Genomic DNA, 16,960 nt, shown 5'->3' with positions numbered 1-16,960 from the left:
ACCAGTGTTCCCAGTTCCAGTGGGGGGGGAGCCACATCTTAGAAATAAAAGAGCCGTGTGTTGGCCACCCCTGCACTAGACGATAAATTGGACGATTTGAGCGATATCATTCATCGTCCGCAATATCGTCCAGTGGGTATGCAGTCAGCGACCAATGATGCTCGCTCAAGCCAGTCGTTGACGATATCTTTCATCGCCCCTACTTGCAGGGCAACCTCACGATATCGTCATTTTCTGCAAATACAGGGATGAGGGAGGGTGCCGGCACTGAACAATATCATTAATGATATCGTTCAATGTGGATGCTCAGTGTCGTTACTGACATTGAGCCCGGCACTGCAGGGCAGACACTAGACCATATCGCTCATGGAGCATATCGCCTAGTGGATATATGCCTTTGCTGTTTGAAAAATGACAGTTGGGAGCTGGAGCACCATTTATCATACGCAACAAGTTTTATCACTCCTTGTTTATGATAAAACTCGTTGATAATTGAGGCCCTAACAACCCAATAATGTCAAACTGTATCGCGGAAAAGGGGGCAATCATAATTAAGTATGCATAAGTAAATTACAATACTCATTAATAGAAACTTTTCCAGTATTCGCTCAGTATAAAGTAACAGGCTTTTCATACTTATAACAATACTGTATTTGTATTTTTTGTGACATTTGTTATTTTTCAGGAAACTCTGACTGGAAAATACGGGGAAGACTCCAAACTTATTTATGACCTGAAAGATCAGGGCGGGGAGTTGCTGTCTCTGCGTTACGATCTCACCGTATCCTTTACAGAGGCTGTAGCAGAAAGAGGTCAGAAAGACTTGTCGGATGCTGATGGGCCATACAGCTCCTTATAAAGCGAGTGCATGTCATATTGTGATCCTTTATTTGTATTGCTTTCCTGGATCACAATTATGTGCTGTGAACAGTGGGAGACTGTTGGCTTCAAATAGTTAGCGATGTACAAAGTAACTGGTGTTAGGGCAGTAGTGTTAGGCCTTATTTGTTTGTACAGGCAGTGTACAGAAGAAGCCTCTGGAGTGTACACCATACTGTGTTACCATAAAACAATTGTAGTATTGATAAGAACTGCACTATGTCTGATAGCATACAGATGTGCTAGGTTACTTTGTTGGTATTGTAGTGGGTGAACCCTAGCCTAGGGCATCAACCAATGGGATCTTGAATTAGTCCTGTTGAGCTCCATAACAATGACCTGTTATAGCGTGAGACACAGTCACCAGTTCAGCTGTCACGAGGGTAATAAAATTAAGAATAATGCAAAAAAAAAAAAAAAAAAAAGACATATACCAAAAGTTTTATAAAGTAAAAGTAGGCATCCATGTGATGTGTGGTCGATTTAAACCATGGAAGCAAAATAGAGCAAAACATGTAGGAACCTTGTGAATAAAGGTAAATTTCCAGATACAGGAAGGTGACATACAATAATTAATATCCTTTATATGTTGCCACAGGGTGTCCACAGCGCCTTACAATATGCATAAACAGGAACAGTATAAGCAAAAAAAAAGTAACTTACAGAACAAAACATTGTAGGACAAGGTTTATACAAGAAGCACCTACTGCAGCAACTCTATAATCCGTTCTTTTGGGTCAACCTCAACCCATCCTAATAGCTACAGTGATATCCAACAGTGGATGGCACTAATGGCATGTTCAACAGATTGTGGCTTTGGCAGAATGGGGTATTATCTGAGGGAGCAGGGTCGTAGTTGAATATGACTCACTTTTGCAAATGGAAATGTACGGATACCTGGCTGCACTCTATACTCTAATTCCATGATGCACAGACTTGGCATTAATGTCTAATACTGGGTTTACAGTGTTACAAAACTACAGTAATCAGGCTGGCCTGCTTTGTATAGATTACCACTAACATTAGAATTTAAAGCAAGTCTATAGAAGAAGCAGATATCCAAAATAAGTAAATAATTTGCCAAATATATCTCTGGAACAAAGCACCAGCTTGGTGTGTACATGGTTTTAAATCTACTGAATAAAATGTTTTATTTCATGCTTAATGCAGATTATAACGCTTAACTGTGCTGCCAGGTTCCATTTGCCCGTTATTTAGCAATGAATAAAATCACCAATATTAAGCGCTACCATATAGCCAAAGTCTACAGAAGGGATAACCCAGCTATGACCAGAGGGCGCTACCGGGAGTTTTACCAATGTGTAAGTGCTTGTTATACTGTAGCTATTGTTTATATGTTTTATTTGCTATTTAATTCTTCCATTGTATTATTAAGCTACAGTACTAAGGTTATCAGAACAGCCATAATGTATAGTATTTAAAGAACCACTATACATAGTATTTATACAGATGTGTCCTCATACATTTTTGCTGCAGTCGCACCAGATCCCATGTGTGTGCTAACGCCGGGCGTCTTTTCTTTGCCCATAAATGTGTCTTAGTTGCAGTAGGATGCACCAGCAGACTGCTGATTAATTTGCTATGCAACACTTGTATATACGTGTGCGCTGAGTCTCTGGGCCTGAATCAGAGTTGGGAATAGAGAGAGAGATGGCACTTAACTGTGTACCTGGACAAACCATGTTGCAATACAAGGGGTGTAAATACATAAAAAAAAATTGCATGTAGGGTAAATACTGGCTGCTTTTACATGTAGCCCACAAATACTGCACAGCTTTATTATTACTCTACAATTTAGATGTCAGTTTGGACACCTCCCTCACAAATCTAAATCTCTCTGCACATTTTAAATCTGCCCCACCTGCAGTGCAGCATGGCTTCACCAAGGTGATCAGTTGAGAGAGAGATCTCTCTCTATTCCCAACTCTGAATCAGGCCCTCTGTATCTGTTTACAAAGTGCAAGAATGTAGCGGCCGCAGCTTTTTTCAACGTCAAGTTCCGTTGTGCTGCTTACACAGGCTCAGTCGCACACAGATATACAAGTGTTGTATATCAAATTAATCAGCACAGTCTAATGGTGCGTTCTAGTACATTGCACTGCAAGACGCATTTCGAAGCTAGCATAGTGGCAAGGGACCTGGCAGCTCACCTGCACCACATGGCTTAGTCAGGCTTGATATGAAATTGTGAGTACTGCACTTTCCTCTGGCTCCCTCTGCTCACCTTCTGCAGGGCAGAGTAATGCTCGTCAGTTTGCGGTATAGAGGACTTGTATGTACTGTACTATTAGGGAATGTTAGTTTGTGGCAGCATGTCCATTTTAAGTACAATGTCTGAATCGTATTTAAAAAAAATCCAATGAAGAAGTTATTTTCCCTCTTCCGATGGACTCATCGGATGCAAATAGGAAACCTGCAAATGATATGGCAGCTTGCTTACAGAAATCCATTTTTCCTACTGAAAGGCAATTGCACTTTATCTACATAGTTTGCAAATGGTATACGTGTGCTTACTCCAAATGCCTGATGTGGTGTCCTATCTCTACAAGCAAGGCTTTCAGTTTTGCTTTTTACGCCACAGTCCAGGCGATTGTCTCTTGTAGCACATATGCCTATACCGATGTGTGCTTTTATACTATAGCCTCAGTCCCGCCAAATTAGCCCCTCTAGGCGCGACCAGCTCCACGGCGAGTTTATCACTTAAAATATGCCTCTTATTTGCATAAATGAAACTACATTGCTAGCATACACTGGAGAGTGCGACATTTGTTCAGCTGTGAGCGACTGAGTCAAAGTGTGTGTAAAAAAGACTCGGTCGCACCTCCCGCCATGTTTCTTTCTGCGTCATCTGCAACTTTTTACGCAGTTTGCTCCCCAGAAATTCTCCAAAGCCTTGCGGCACCATGAGACAGCCAGAGGGAGGAGGGGGCAAACAGTAGCCACCAGGCTGGAGAGGGGGATGCTCTGAGTCTGCAAAGCCTGTAGCAGGGTGGGCTGGGGCTGAGGGCTGAGGTGGAGGGTAAGATCGGGAACCTCCCACCGATGGGAACGGCCCCATTCAGTGAGTACCTCCGCTGCCTACGACGCCCCGCTGCTTGGCGGTGCCAACGCCCATCAAAAAAGGCCCTGGGGAGAACACTACTACATGTCTAAAATCAATTCCTGTAAGGATAAATTCGCAGCCTAATGCTAATGTCTCTGGTACACTGTGAGCGGCTTTCGTTGCATCTGGATTGTGACTAAGATGCAAATTGTAAAGAAAAATACAGCACCCTACTCCTTGTGGAGTGTGTCGGTCACACTGGGCTCTGTATAAGGACTTATCTGTAGTTATAAAAACTAGTACATGGAGGAGAGGGGAGTTGTAACCCATTGCAACCAACAATCCAATCCGTCAATCAATGCATCAAACTTTGCTTTCACCTACTAAATTGCGGTCAAACAATGTCGGTTACAATCTGTTTGTTTATAGGGGTTGCAGCAACTTTTTTTTTTTTAAGTGCACCAGTTTTCATAATTGGCCCCCAAAGGCTGCAGACTGACCTCATGTCTGTCGGTTCATGGTCATGTCTGACTGATATTTACCCTATATAAGCTGCTTACAATAATGTTATATTCTGTGTTTGCTCCAGGATTTTGACATTGCCGGACAGTATGACCCCATGATTCCTGACGCTGAGTGTCTGAAGATTGTTCATGAGATCCTCAGTGAGCTGGAGCTGGGAGAATTTCTCATTAAGGTAAGGTCACAATGATATCATCACTATATAGTACTCTATACGTGAATGGGTCAAATACATCCTTAGAGCTGATTTGAAATGCTAAAAAAAGCCCTTATCACACTTCCGCTTGGTGTATGTGTGCTGTAATGATGTGATGTTTATATGCAGGTGAATGACCGGAGGATCCTGGATGGCATGTTTGCAGTTTGTGGAGTACCCGGCGGTAAATTCCGCACAATCTGCTCATCAGTGGACAAATTAGATAAGGTAAAAATAGTTATACAATTTACGTATCACTTGAAGGTCATGTCAATTACTATGCCAGTTATCATGGCCAGTTTCTCTAAAGTGCAATATATGGTATATAATGTGATCTCAATGTATATGGCCAAACTGCTCAACCGCTGCAAGCCCCACTGTATTCTACAAGTTTTTGTAACTACTCCGGAGCGCAAGGAGGAAAACATTTCACACATAATGGCTCAAGGTTAACCCAGGGCATGATTTCTAATGGTGGGGATGTGGGCGTGGTCTGCTTGGGGAATGTCGCCCGGTACCTAATGCAAGTGCATGAATTCTGAAGATTGTGACCACTAGAACTTATCCTGTTAGATAAGCAATAAAGGAATATGGTGCTGTAACCAAATACTGGAGAGAGCATCGTCTAAGCAGCATAAGTGCATTCCAGAAGCTGGAATAATGTGTATTAATCTAACTTTCTTGTTTTCCAGACCCCCTGGGAAGAGGTGAAAACTGAAATGGTGGGAGAGAAGGGCCTAGCCCCTGAGGCTGCTGATTGCATTGGGGAATATGTACAAAACAATGGTGAGTAACTGCTCACTTCAAACTCTTCTGCTTCCATCACAGAAACAGGATACACGAGAAATGTCTGTATCTGGGGCAGTTAGACTGATTTGCTAATACTTGAGCTGTTTGGGGGTTACTTTTGGTGCCACGGCCCTGCTCTAGACGACTGTCCCCTGATTACACCTACTGTATAATGCATCATTCCTTTAGACGAGGGATGGTTCTTGCTTCTTGTCTCCATCCATCACTTGTAACTTCCTCTTCCGGCAATACCCTGATTGCTGTCGTATATTATAGGTGGTTTGGCTCTAATTGAGAAACTACTGAAGGACCCCAAGCTCTCGCAGAACAAGCAGGCATTGGATGGATTAAATGACATGAAGATCCTATTTCAGTACCTGGAACTATTTGGTGTGACAGATAAGGTGGGTGGAGGGATATATTCGACCATTTGTAGACTGGCTGTATATGGTATAAGGCACAGTAATCGTGTGAGACGGGCAGTCTAGGGTGCCTTCAGTGACACCTCCACGACCAGCATACGTTCCGATTCAGCATCTGACTCCCCGGAGCTCCCTGGCAGTCCCGGCAGCATATATTTTTTTTTTTTCTTAGCACAGGACCTGTCGTATGATCGATCCTCTGCCTCACGCACATCATATGACTCGTCGAAAATCGGGCGATCGGCCCGAAATCGTGCAGGTGTATGGGCACCTTAAGACTGAAGTTAATTAAAGTGTAGCAGTGTAAACTGGGAGGATAAGAAAATATTCTAATGGTATTTACTGGCGATGCAGTAACCTACTTTCAATATGTTGACAGTAGTATTGTCGACACCACAATGTTTACAGTTATGTTAACATGTGAATTGTCAACATTCTGCAGAATGCCGACGTTAGGGTCAGGCTGCGGGATGGGAGGATTAGGTTTTAAGCACTAGGAGGAGGGTTAGGATTAGGGTTACGGTTAGGAATAGTGGTAGCGTACTCGTGGCCTCTGGATCAGATGCCCGCCAGACCCAGAAGACACTGCTACATCATCGGAGATGCAATCAGGTTAGTAAAGCTGCTGCGCCGCTAGGACACAGTTTTGTCAATAGTCTAATCAAGTTGACATTTCATGAAAATATGACCATGTCGATATGCTAATCACATCGACATTACAACTTCAATGTCGACTCAGTGAATGGCGCCAAAACATACCCAACCCATTTGCTGTGCTGAAGTGTGTAATGCTTTGGTCACGGAGTTGGAGTGTCCTATGCAAAAAGGTTAGGTTAGTCATTGCTGCTGAGCTTAGGACACAAAGGGCTGTGATGATCTAGTACGGGTACTAGTGATGTAAATCCATCCTCAGACTTGTAATACACTTAACTGCAAAGGCTGGTACCCTCTGATTATGTTGTTAATGTTTACTCATCTGCTGAATCTGGGTAATGGCTGTTTATCGCTTCCTCTTTTTGTATTCAGATTTCTTTTGACCTCAGCTTAGCCCGTGGCTTGGACTATTATACCGGAGTCATTTATGAAGCAATTCTGCTCCAGCATCAAGGAAAGGAGCCGCAGAATGACCACACGGAGGAATCAGTCAGTGTTGGCAGTGTAGCCGGGGGAGGACGCTATGACGGCCTGGTGGGGATGTTTGACCCAAAGGGCAGGAAGGTTCCATGTGTGGGGGTCAGCATCGGAATTGAAAGGATATTCTCTATCATGGAGCAGAAAGCAGAGGTATGTTGTGCACTTTGCTCAGTTCCAGCAAATGCAATCCTTCGGAGGTATATAAAGGATTAAGTATTACCTCTAAAATTGATGTAGAAACAGCTCTGGGTTTTAATACAGTTTATTATTTTCAACCCTGTGTTGAAGTGTATGAGACCTTGCTGTGGTTTGGGATGAACGTACAAACTGCTGCTGTTGTAATATTCACACCAGTATTCCCATCTCAGACCCTGCAATCATTACAGCTCGTATTGCAAGTACTTTCTATTCATCAACTATGGATCCGCTTCTCGCTGTAGCTATTTACCAGCTGTTGCCATTACTGCAAGTTAAGACTATGCTTTGATCTAAATTCCTACACGCCGAAAGGCAATTACACTGTCATGTGAAATTAAAAAGATTTAACATAATGCAATTGATGTGATCTGCTTACTGAGCAATACATACGGGAGATGGGCAGTCAGGATGCCGGTGGTCAGAAGACCGACAGGGGCTCGGTAAGTATCCTAACTCTCCCCCCTTCACCCTCTAACCCTCCCTGCCTGCATCCTAACCCTCCCCCTTAGTGCCTAACACTAATCCCCCGCCCCGGTTATGCCTAAACCTAGCCCTGCTGACCCATCCAACAACCTTCCCCCCCGCGGCCTAAACCTAATCCGTCCGGCTATAATTGCATTCGTGATGCCATCTGTCGGGATTCTGGCATCGGCATCTCAAGTGGTCGGGATTCGGGCCAGGGGTTGGGATTCCGGTGCCGGGATTTCGAGTGCCGGCATCCTAACTGCATCCCCTTACTAATACTGTTTTATATCATGGGATTATAATAATAAATAACGTTACTGTAATTCTTATTTTGTGGGATAATAAATGTTTTAAACGTATCTACTCGTTTGCTGTAATTAATGGGAAGGCTATAGAGAAAGGAGTGCTCCTCGCCAAACTTTCTTTTAATTGATCACTGAACCGTGTGGGGATCCATAATCTTTGTTTTACTTCACAATCCAGACCAAAGTCTTCGGATCATCAGTCGTATGAAACCAAATTGAAATCATAGCCACCCCCTCCACCTTGCCTTGAAAGGGGAAAGGGGGGGGTTGTGCCCTGTCACACGATCCTTGTGGTCAGAGCTGTATTTGTCCGTCCATTCCCTAATATGGTGGCAATGTTAGTGAGTAATTGTGTAGCTTTGCTGTATTGTTTGTGTTCTCTCCCGTCAGGCTTCTGTAGAGAAGATCCGAACCACAGGGACCCAAATACTGGTGGCAGCAGCTCAAAAGAAGCTTCTAGAAGAAAGAATGAAACTTATTGCAGAACTATGGAATGCTGGGATCAAGGTACACAGGGCTGGCTAATTAGTTTATTATTAGATCATGTCGTTAAATGGCCATGAAACATTGCATTCTTTGGCACAAATGAGGTATACACCAGTCTTCCTTAGGCCTCAGACCCAGCGGTGTCCATCTCATGCATTTTATTAGTGATTTAGGCCCGTATTCAATTTGAGGTGAAAAGTCCGGATCCGCGATACTTTTTCGCCGTTGATGTCATTTTCGCCTGTTTTGCTTTTACCCCGTATTCAATTTGAAAGACCTTCCGCCTAGGCGAAAAATCAATGCAATGTAATTGGTGAAAAAGTTTCGCCTATGAACAGGAGGCGAAAAAAAGTGCAGAATTGGGGTTTTGGGGTGCAATGTTGCGGGAACCCCCCTGCAGCCTCCAGACAGTCCCCCAAAGGTAAACTGTGTAAAAAAAAAAAAAAAACACTTAAACACCCCAAAAAATTACTTTGAAAAAGGGGGCCAAAAAAAAAATGTTGGGGTAAAAACTAGCGAACTTAACTCTGGGGGGGTCCCCAAATATGCCCCAGGTGTTTTTTGATTGCAGGTGCTTGCGGCAGGTGGATTTTTCACAATTTTTTCAACTTCACTTCAGCAACTTTTAAATATGCAGACCCCCATTTTGAAGTACCCCAAATTTGCTGGGATAAGTTATTTTCTGGAAAAAATACTCCTGAATACTATTCTTCACCACTTGTACAAAAACGATATTTAGCAGCTATCGAGCCCGTTTAAAAACACCTTCAGCAAGCCAAATCGGGGGGTACCATAGCTAACCCCCATGTCAGAGCATCTTTTGGGGGGTGTCAGGCTGATTTCCCCAAATCTGACAGTACTTTCCGCTTGTGTAAGTTTCGCCGGGTCCCGTTTTCGCGTACTTTCAAATTTAATACGGGGTAAAGCGGGCACGCGCGCGATACTTTTCCACCTACAAAACAGGCGAAGTAGGCGAAAAGTCCGGGACGCAAAAAAGTATTGCGGCTCATATTGAATATGGCTCTTAGAGTAAAAATCCTTAATGTGCAACCGCATGTGAACTCTGTTTGCGATTGTCAGTGCAGTTTCATTGGCTGTTGTACTTGGGTGGTTAGTGTATGAAGATCAGAATTCCCTTGGTGAGTTTCTCAGAGATGTTGACTTTACTTTCATTAAGCAAAAATGGGAAAGTTTGTGTAAAAAAACAACAACAAAGTGACAGCTTCATGCTGGTTACTGGGGAAGTTATTTTCAGACCATTTTACAGATATAGGGAGAAATGTATCAAGTGGGGAGGTGTTGTCATAGCGACCAATCACATTCCAGCCGTCAATAATCTAGTACGTTCTATAAAATGCTAGCTAGAAGCTGATTGTTAGGGAGAAGGGACAAGTTACCCATAGCAACCAGACATTAGTATGAGTTGAAGGAGCATCCACAGAAGGAAAGGAGAGTTTATGTACAGATAGTTGGGGTCTATTTACTAAGCCTTGGATGGAGAAAGTGAATGGTGATAAAGTACCAGCCAATCAGCCCCTAACTGCCATGTCACAGGCTGTGTTTGAAAAATGACTGAGGAGCTGATTGGTTGGTACTTATCTCCATCCAATGCTTAGTGAATAGACCCCAGTGTGTAGTCTTGAAAGTTTGTATATGGTATCTAATGTATACTGCCTACACTTCTCTAATTATGGTAAGAAATGCCTAATAGGATGTGAAAGGGTTAGGGATGTGAAAGTATGAAGAGTTGGTAATGTGATGGATAATAAGTGATATAATATATAGAAGAAAGGAAGAGGGATACTCTAACTTTATACAACACCTTTTCTATTATACGATAACCGTGAGACCAACAGACAGCCCCTAGGCCCTTAGTCAGTCCTTCTTTACGGTACCTGCAACCTAGAAGGTTTGGGCCATTCAGGTTTGTTTAAAGCAGGACTGGCGGATGAGAATTACTCTCCAGCCATGGAAGCAGTTGGTGAGATGGGCTAGGGACATCTGACAGGATACACTGCATTCATACAGTGTCCCTTTATGCAAAGCCATGTTCATGGGAATCGGTATGATTTACCGGCGGATGGGATGCCGGCGGTCAGAAAACCGACACCGGCATCCCGATGTTGCAAATCCCGACAGGGGCCAGAGAGTAGCTTAACCCTACCCCTCTCCCCCCCCCCCCCCCCCTAACCCTTCCCTGGTGGTGCCTAACCCAATTCTGCGATGTAGCCACTACATTTAAAGCAACAATTTTGACCTCTGGACACAGGTCACTTGCGTACATAATTTAAACTGGATGACAAGAACCAGGTCGCTAAAGAGAACAACATTACTGTACATATTCACTCTTGGCGTACTTATACAATGGCTCCACAGGTAATCATATATTATTTTCTCATTGCCTGATTATGCCATAATCCACATTTATGGGAAATCAGGATGGTTATCAGACTGCAACAGATCCCCCCCCACTGGAATGTGTGAGGTTATGGACCAAACCAATAGTGGCAAAGTATTTGACAGTATGACAATATGATCTGGTTTTTGCGATGGTCAGATCTGTGCAAATTTGCACTCCATGTGTGTCATCAAATTGTACACACCCAGTGATTCTGCAATCAGGTCTTAAGACCACATTGTGGTGTGTGTGGACAAAATATTACACCAATTACAGTTCTTTCCTAATAACACATTTATATGTTTGCTAACTAATTAAAACAGCATTAAGAGACTGTTTCAGAACATAACAATAGGGGTGTAGACAGTGTAAATGCGGAAACAGTGATCCCCACTGCCTCTCTGTAAATGTAAAGAGTGGCAACCCAGCTCAGTGGTTAGCATTGCTGTCCAACAGTGCTAGGATCATGGTTTTAATGCAGGGCTCCATCTGTGTGGTGTTTTGTGTGAGTTTCCTCCTAGCTCCTCCTGTTTCCTTACACAAGCTCCAGCGGGCCATGGATTGATGTGAATGATTCAATTTTCTCTGTATTGCGCTATGTAATATGAGGGTGGTATATACCAAAAATATTATTATAGTAACGTCTTTTGTTTTGTTCCAAACAGGCAGAAATGTTGTACAAGAAGAATCCAAAGTTGCTTAATCAGCTGCAGTACTGTGAAGAGACGGGCATTCCACTGGTGGCCATTATTGGGGAGCAGGAACTAAAAGACGGATTGGTGAAACTCCGAGTTGTATCTACAAGGGAGGAGGTGTGTACAGTACAATGATGTCCCAACAGCGTTCTAAATACATTGCGTCATTGTCACCACAGTTGTAACTACAGTACTGTACCCATAACAGTGGCTGGAGGTCATGGGCGTATTTATAATGGGTGCAGGGTGTGCAGGGCACACGGGCCCCTGGATCCAGGGGGGCCCGCACCACACACCCTGCACCCATATTATACTTGCCTCTCCGGAGTCCCGCATCGGCGCAGGTGTCTGCGCTGTAAAATACGGCTGGAAAATGGCCACCGTGGCCATTTTCCCATAGTTTGCGCATGCGCTATAGACTCTGGGCACACTCTAGTGCCCAGAGTCTCTTAGTGCGGCGCTGGCTGCGCACCGCTCAGTGCGCTGCCGGACGGATAGGAGGGGGCCCGTGACGGAGACTGCACATGGACCCCCTCCTCTCTAGAAATGCCCCTGCTGGAGGTGATATAATGCCACTGCAGTCTGTTATATCACTAAGCTATCAATAACCAAAAAAGAGGTATCGAAATTTTAGTATCCACTTACTAAGATAAAGGTTCTTATCAAAAATTATGACCGAGAAATAAGCTTTTAGGGGCGAGTTTATTTTCTGTAGTATTGATGGGACTGCAGCCATCTTACCTGTCTTTCTGGTGTGATATAAATAGAAATGAAGTCGTCTAGCCATGCCATCCTTTGTAATTTTGTGGACATTGGCATAACGTACTGCGTGCTCGGGCAACCTTAATGTAAACATTAATGGTAAGTTTTCTGGGGGGGGGAGTAAGTGGGAAACATTATTGGTTCCAGCCTTGTTCTAGAGCGAATATTAACATCCTCACAGCTTAGTCCTGAGAGCATTGCCCATCTGTACATGGTGGGGGATGGAATAACCTGACCAGCCATCTTTTTTTTATTTTTGGGTGCTGGGCAGAGGGGCTCATTTTATATCCTTTTGACTATGCCCCCAGATTTCTCCCCATTTCCCATACCATGGGGCCCTTGGACCACTTTTGAGTTTTTACCTGGTTTCATATTGTATGAGAGATCCTGTTATTCTAGATTTAAAAAAAAAAAAAAAATAGTTAACAAAATAATACATTTTAAAAAAATATTTACCGATCCTTTATCCATTGGCTGTAGTCTTGCCATCTTGATCCAATTAATCATTTATATGCTCCTGCTATTGTTAAAATTCAATTCCCAGCCTTCTAGGACTTAAACAGAGACTGCATGCTGGAACATGTAGTTGCACAATAGCTGGAGAACCACTGGGGACTTAAACACATTAGAGGTGACCTTCATAATTCATTCCCCTACCAGGTCTCCAGTATTACTCCAGACCAACACCACACCTAGTGTACAGGACCTATATAGTTGTGTCATATGCCTGTATACTTTGTGAAATAAGTGATTTTTTTTTTTTTTATTCATTTATTTTTAGGTCGATGTTGCCAGGCCAAACTTGGTGGAAGAAATTCATAGGAGGACCAAAATGTTATAAGACCTTTTCCCAAGGCACCAGTTGTCGTATATTCGGGTTCCATCTGTCTTTGGTGTTCTGTGGATTCCAGCAATTATTTGTTACCAACACCTGCATCTATTGTACATTTCCTCGGCTTCTCTGTTCAGAAAAAGGGACTACGTTGCATACTAAGCAAAGTTTAATAAAGCATGTGTTACTGGAAACAATGATCGGGTTACATCTTTATCAGTTATTTTGAATGCCATCTCAGTATAAGATAATACTCAGTATAAGATAATACTGGCAAAAGCCAAAGCTTTCTACCCCCTGTCTGCTCTGCCCTTAACATGCAGCTGAACAGTTTGCTAGCTGCCTTTTAGTTGGGAGACCAATATAACATCACTAGTAATTTGGACCCGTCATACTCCCCGTGCTGCAGTTGCACTTACTCTGTGTGGCTGGCGATGCAGGTTTTCCTTCTCACCCCTGGCCACGAACTTGTTCCATCAGTCTTCCGCGGCAGTTAGAATCGATGGGCGAGTGGGCCATGCCACAGGCTCTCGCTTTGCATGACGCAGACAGGACAGACCATACAGAAATCTTACATAGACTAGTTTATTGGTCACCTCAGCCTGCTGCCCCCTGCTGTACGGCATTACCACCATCTTTCCGCTGACTCGTCCCCTGCAGTGCTGCAGCTGCTCGTCCTGTCCCATCCCGTCTCCCCCTCGGCTCCGACCGACCAACACCCAACCCCAGCTTCCACTGCGCTCGCATCGAGGAGATGGGACAGACCTACAGAAATTATAATATAGATGTTAGCCCATCACATCCAATAGTAACACATAGTTCAATGTCATTCACGTAAGCCGTCAGTTGGATCAATTCCTTTTGTCTAGAGAAATTAAAGCTACTATTTTACATTATTTTGCTGCAAATTGAATGCCATTGTATTATTGAGATGAGTAGGATATGTGAAATGACTGGCCTGTGTATACCTAACCTTATATACTGTATGTTCCTTATGGATCCTTCCAATTATGATGGTTTCCACCACTCCTGTGTAGCAGTTGGCTATGTGACGGGAGGTCATCTCTAGCAGAGAAGACAGAGCGTGATTGACATGACGTATCGGCAGCAGATGTTTGGGTGATTCATAAACAGGGACAATAATGACGAAGCATCAGTTTCAGCTTTTTGCCCTGCCCTGGCCCTCTAGTGGAGTTGTGTAACACTACGTTTTAGAGGGTTCAGTTCTGAAGTTTATATGACTCCTTCCACAATAGCAAATACCTCCTATCACCTGAAATCATGAGTCATGTTGCAGTCTGCCTGGTTTCGCTGCCTTGATACTATAGGCTCTCCATAGCTAATAGCATACAAGCCTCGGATACTGCTGAATCTCCATTAGTGAGATCACCTTATCCCTGCTTGTGACCTTATCTCTGCTATTGAACTCCATCTGGCCCAATAACATAACCGGCAAAACACATTGGGAGAGTACTCCATTAACACCAGATTAAGTGCATAGTCAATTTAAATTGGGTTTAAAGCGAGTAAAAGATGATAGGATTCTGTATCTGATTCCCAGTTTGTTGGAATATTTATGCATTTGTCTATGGGCCTGATTCAGCTTTGTATGCAAATGCAGATGTTTACGCAGTTAGAGCGATTGCATGCGTGTAAGCTGCACTGCGCACACGGAGCGATTGTTTTGCGATAACGCTCTCAGAGGATTTACTCGCAAAGTGAATCAGGTACTCATTGTTTAGAGAAGGTGACGGAGTGGCTAGAGAAACCCAGACCTGTCAGGACCGTTTAAACACTCTTCTGGGCGTGTATAAATTAGCCATTTGATTCTTGCTCTCAGCAGGAGAGCCCTATGCTTGTCAGGAGGCCCGCTATGTCTGCGGCAGTTTAGGTTGGTAGCCGCCTGATCTGCGTCAATGTTACTGATGTTCACGCTGTTGTGCGTCATCAGACGGATATGAGAAGGCAGCAGTGGGTGTCCCTATGCTCGGGGAGGCTTTGGAGACCGTAGCATATATTGGCTATGGCCATCCGTGAGATCGCAGCTGCTATGGCATTTGCGTGTGGATCTGATTCGAGCCCTATATAAATTCAATAGTTTAATGAGAGAAGAAAGGAAAACCAATTTGTGTTACAATACACAATTCAATTTACTTCTCAGATTAAGGACGAGTTGGATCAACATATATATTTGCGGTAAAATCTCAAAAAAAACGTTTACTTTCTGAGGTTTTTCCGCATCACTTTACGGCATGATCTGGGTCCCCGCAGCAGCTATGGGAGAAATCTGCTGCAGGCATGTGGTCCGACAGTCTGCATAGTACGTCAGCCATTGTAGTCTATTGGCCACAATGCAGCAGAATTTCTCAGACAGGGATCCAAAGTAAATTTCTGGATTCTCCCCTTAATATCACTAGATGTTCCAGTACCTGTGTATGGATTTATCTTCTCTCTGGAAAGGATATTAATGAAAGCACAACTCATGTTACCATATTGTCCCTTGATTCAGAGTCCTTTTTCATGCTTTCTAATTGATTTTCACTCTAATGCTGGGTACACATCAATTGATCGGCCAGTATATCGTGTGCCCGTCGGCCAGTGTGTACAGATATATCTGCTAATCGCGCTAAGGGCAGTCAGGCTACCGCACGTACACTTGCGGCTTAAACATATCTGTGTGTGTATGTGTGTATGTATATGTGTGTGTATATATATATATATATATATATATATATATATATATATATATAATATGCACAAAGATCTCTGGATGTCTATTATGTAGTGTTGAAATCTTATTGCTGGTCTTTTGCAGTGTGCTTGGGAGAACATTTTTTTTCCTGGTCTTTCCATTGACCCAGCCAATGTACAACAATGTAATTTACCTGCTAATCTTCAGGCCTAGATTTGACTGTGCTTTGTCTTTCTTTTTTTTATTTTTTTTTATTTGTATCCCCCATAAATGGACTTACCCACGTAAATCACTTCATACAGAGAGTAAGATGAATAAAGTACTATTTATTTATTTTTACCATTAAATACATTATTACTACAGTTTAGTAAAGTACAGATTTACACGTGTAAGCAGAGAGGCATGTACAGTGCAGTTACTGCTAATACCATATTAGTGCTTATAAAAGTAACATGTCTCATCTTAGGTCAGTGGTTCCGAACTTTGTCCCGTGGCACCCCAGGGGTGCCGCTGGGCACTTGCAGGGGTGCCACGGGTTGGTGGACCAAACAAAATATGATCAATGTAATATGCAAAATAAGTGTTAGTGGCTGCCAATCATAAAATATGTGGACATACAAGAACAACCCCCTGCCCACCACCACATAACTGCACCTAAGGGTGACAGATAAACTCAAATTACGTAATCATTTTTGCAGAATTTCTTAATAAGAACCTTTTGTCCTAGGGACGCCGTAGAAGCAAAGCTGATACTCTAGGGCGCTGTGATTCAAGATAGTTTGGGACACACTGACTTAGGTGATATTTTGTGGATTAATAAAGCAGCTCTTCCTGCAGCATTGCGTATTACTGATATTCAAGTCCTGATCTTCTTTGCTGGGTTCTGATCTTGCTGCTTAGCACAGGTCAGCACATGGGACGAAGTCACTGGATGGATTTTCTTTCCGATTGTCTCCACCTAAAGTAAGATTATTAATAATTATAATTTAATAATTGAATCTTATATATGAAATTCATTGGTCTGTTTGTCCGGTTATGCATTCAGAGACCCCTGCACCGATTGGGATGAAACCAACGAGAGGTGATCCAGTTGGATCCTGGCTGGGTTTTAGAGGGGTTAG

General features: G+C 43.2%; 2 protein-coding genes across 2 annotated transcripts in view; one reads left to right on the top strand and one right to left on the bottom strand.

Moving 5' to 3' along the window:
* Positions 1–13,344, top strand: part of HARS1 (histidyl-tRNA synthetase 1) — a 40,893-nt gene extending 27,549 nt beyond the window's left edge. Inside the window, exons 4-13 of the mRNA XM_088447384.1 lie at positions 686–781; positions 2,076–2,201; positions 4,533–4,640; positions 4,791–4,889; positions 5,354–5,447; positions 5,727–5,854; positions 6,899–7,156; positions 8,365–8,481; positions 11,524–11,670; positions 13,097–13,344. Coding sequence (XP_088303510.1) covers positions 686–781; positions 2,076–2,201; positions 4,533–4,640; positions 4,791–4,889; positions 5,354–5,447; positions 5,727–5,854; positions 6,899–7,156; positions 8,365–8,481; positions 11,524–11,670; positions 13,097–13,156 — 1,233 coding nt within the window. The 3' untranslated portion in view covers positions 13,157–13,344. The remainder of the gene's footprint in view (positions 1–685; positions 782–2,075; positions 2,202–4,532; positions 4,641–4,790; positions 4,890–5,353; positions 5,448–5,726; positions 5,855–6,898; positions 7,157–8,364; positions 8,482–11,523; positions 11,671–13,096) is intronic.
* Positions 13,345–16,202: 2,858 nt separating this feature from the next.
* Positions 16,203–16,960, bottom strand: part of LOC148505990 (UDP-glucose 6-dehydrogenase-like) — a 34,781-nt gene continuing 34,023 nt past the window's right edge. Inside the window, exon 11 of the mRNA XM_088447371.1 lies at positions 16,203–16,797. Coding sequence (XP_088303497.1) covers positions 16,696–16,797 — 102 coding nt within the window. The 3' untranslated portion in view covers positions 16,203–16,695. The remainder of the gene's footprint in view (positions 16,798–16,960) is intronic.

The sequence above is a fragment of the Taudactylus pleione genome, unplaced genomic scaffold (genome assembly GCF_031769625.1).
Source record: "Taudactylus pleione unplaced genomic scaffold, aTauple2 ptg000431l, whole genome shotgun sequence".
Classification (NCBI taxonomy): domain Eukaryota; kingdom Metazoa; phylum Chordata; class Amphibia; order Anura; family Myobatrachidae; genus Taudactylus; species Taudactylus pleione.
The sequence above is the reverse complement of the archived record's forward strand: the minus strand, read 5'-3'. Positions and strand labels throughout refer to the sequence as shown.